Genomic DNA, 632 nt, shown 5'->3' with positions numbered 1-632 from the left:
TGGTGATGGACTGCTAATAAAACTGTGGTACTTCCATATCCTTAAACATAATGTACTAAAAACTTTAAATTACATGATCAAGATCTAATCATAAATACTTTTGTTTACAAATATCACTCTTACCCTTATCCTCCTATCAAATATTTCCTTAAGTAACTTATAAAGGCTACCTTGCACGGTGTTATCACAGAGGATATATAATATTAACCAATAAAGAAATCAATCTTTTCTTTTAGATTGTTTCTCAAATGAAGATTTTGTGACATTAACCCACACTTCTTAATTTAGATCTCAGGGATTTTTTTCAAAATACAATTAGAATAAGGCAGACAAACTTGAAGCCTTAGTTCTTAGCAGTCAAAATCTTGAGTTACACAGCCATGTCCTCTGACAGTATAACATTCTTTTCACTAGGCAATAACTTCAAATCCATTTTCAACTTCAAAATGACTTACAACATGAGATTCAAATGACTCTTGTGGTATCACCCGAGGAAATACTGCATTGCACATAGGACAGATGCGTTCCTCTTCATCCTCTAAAGTCGGGTCTGGTGATGTGCTGACTGTGCGTGTGTCTGGCTGTAGCATATCATTTTCTCGGCCTTCGTCGTCACTCACCTATAAGGATCA

General features: G+C 35.1%; 1 protein-coding gene across 1 annotated transcript in view; it reads right to left on the bottom strand.

Annotated features, from left to right (window-relative positions):
• Nucleotides 1-632, bottom strand: part of LOC119587913 — a gene marked incomplete in the record, with an annotated part of 20,516 nt that overhangs the window by 574 nt on the left and 19,310 nt on the right. The window contains 1 exon segment of the mRNA XM_037936622.1: nt 1-620. Coding sequence (XP_037792550.1) covers nt 411-620 — 210 coding nt within the window.

Source organism: Penaeus monodon, chromosome 23 (genome assembly GCF_015228065.2).
Source record: "Penaeus monodon isolate SGIC_2016 chromosome 23, NSTDA_Pmon_1, whole genome shotgun sequence".
NCBI lineage: Eukaryota > Metazoa > Arthropoda > Malacostraca > Decapoda > Penaeidae > Penaeus > Penaeus monodon.
Note: the sequence above shows the minus strand (reverse complement) of the source record. Positions and strands in the feature narration are given on the sequence as shown.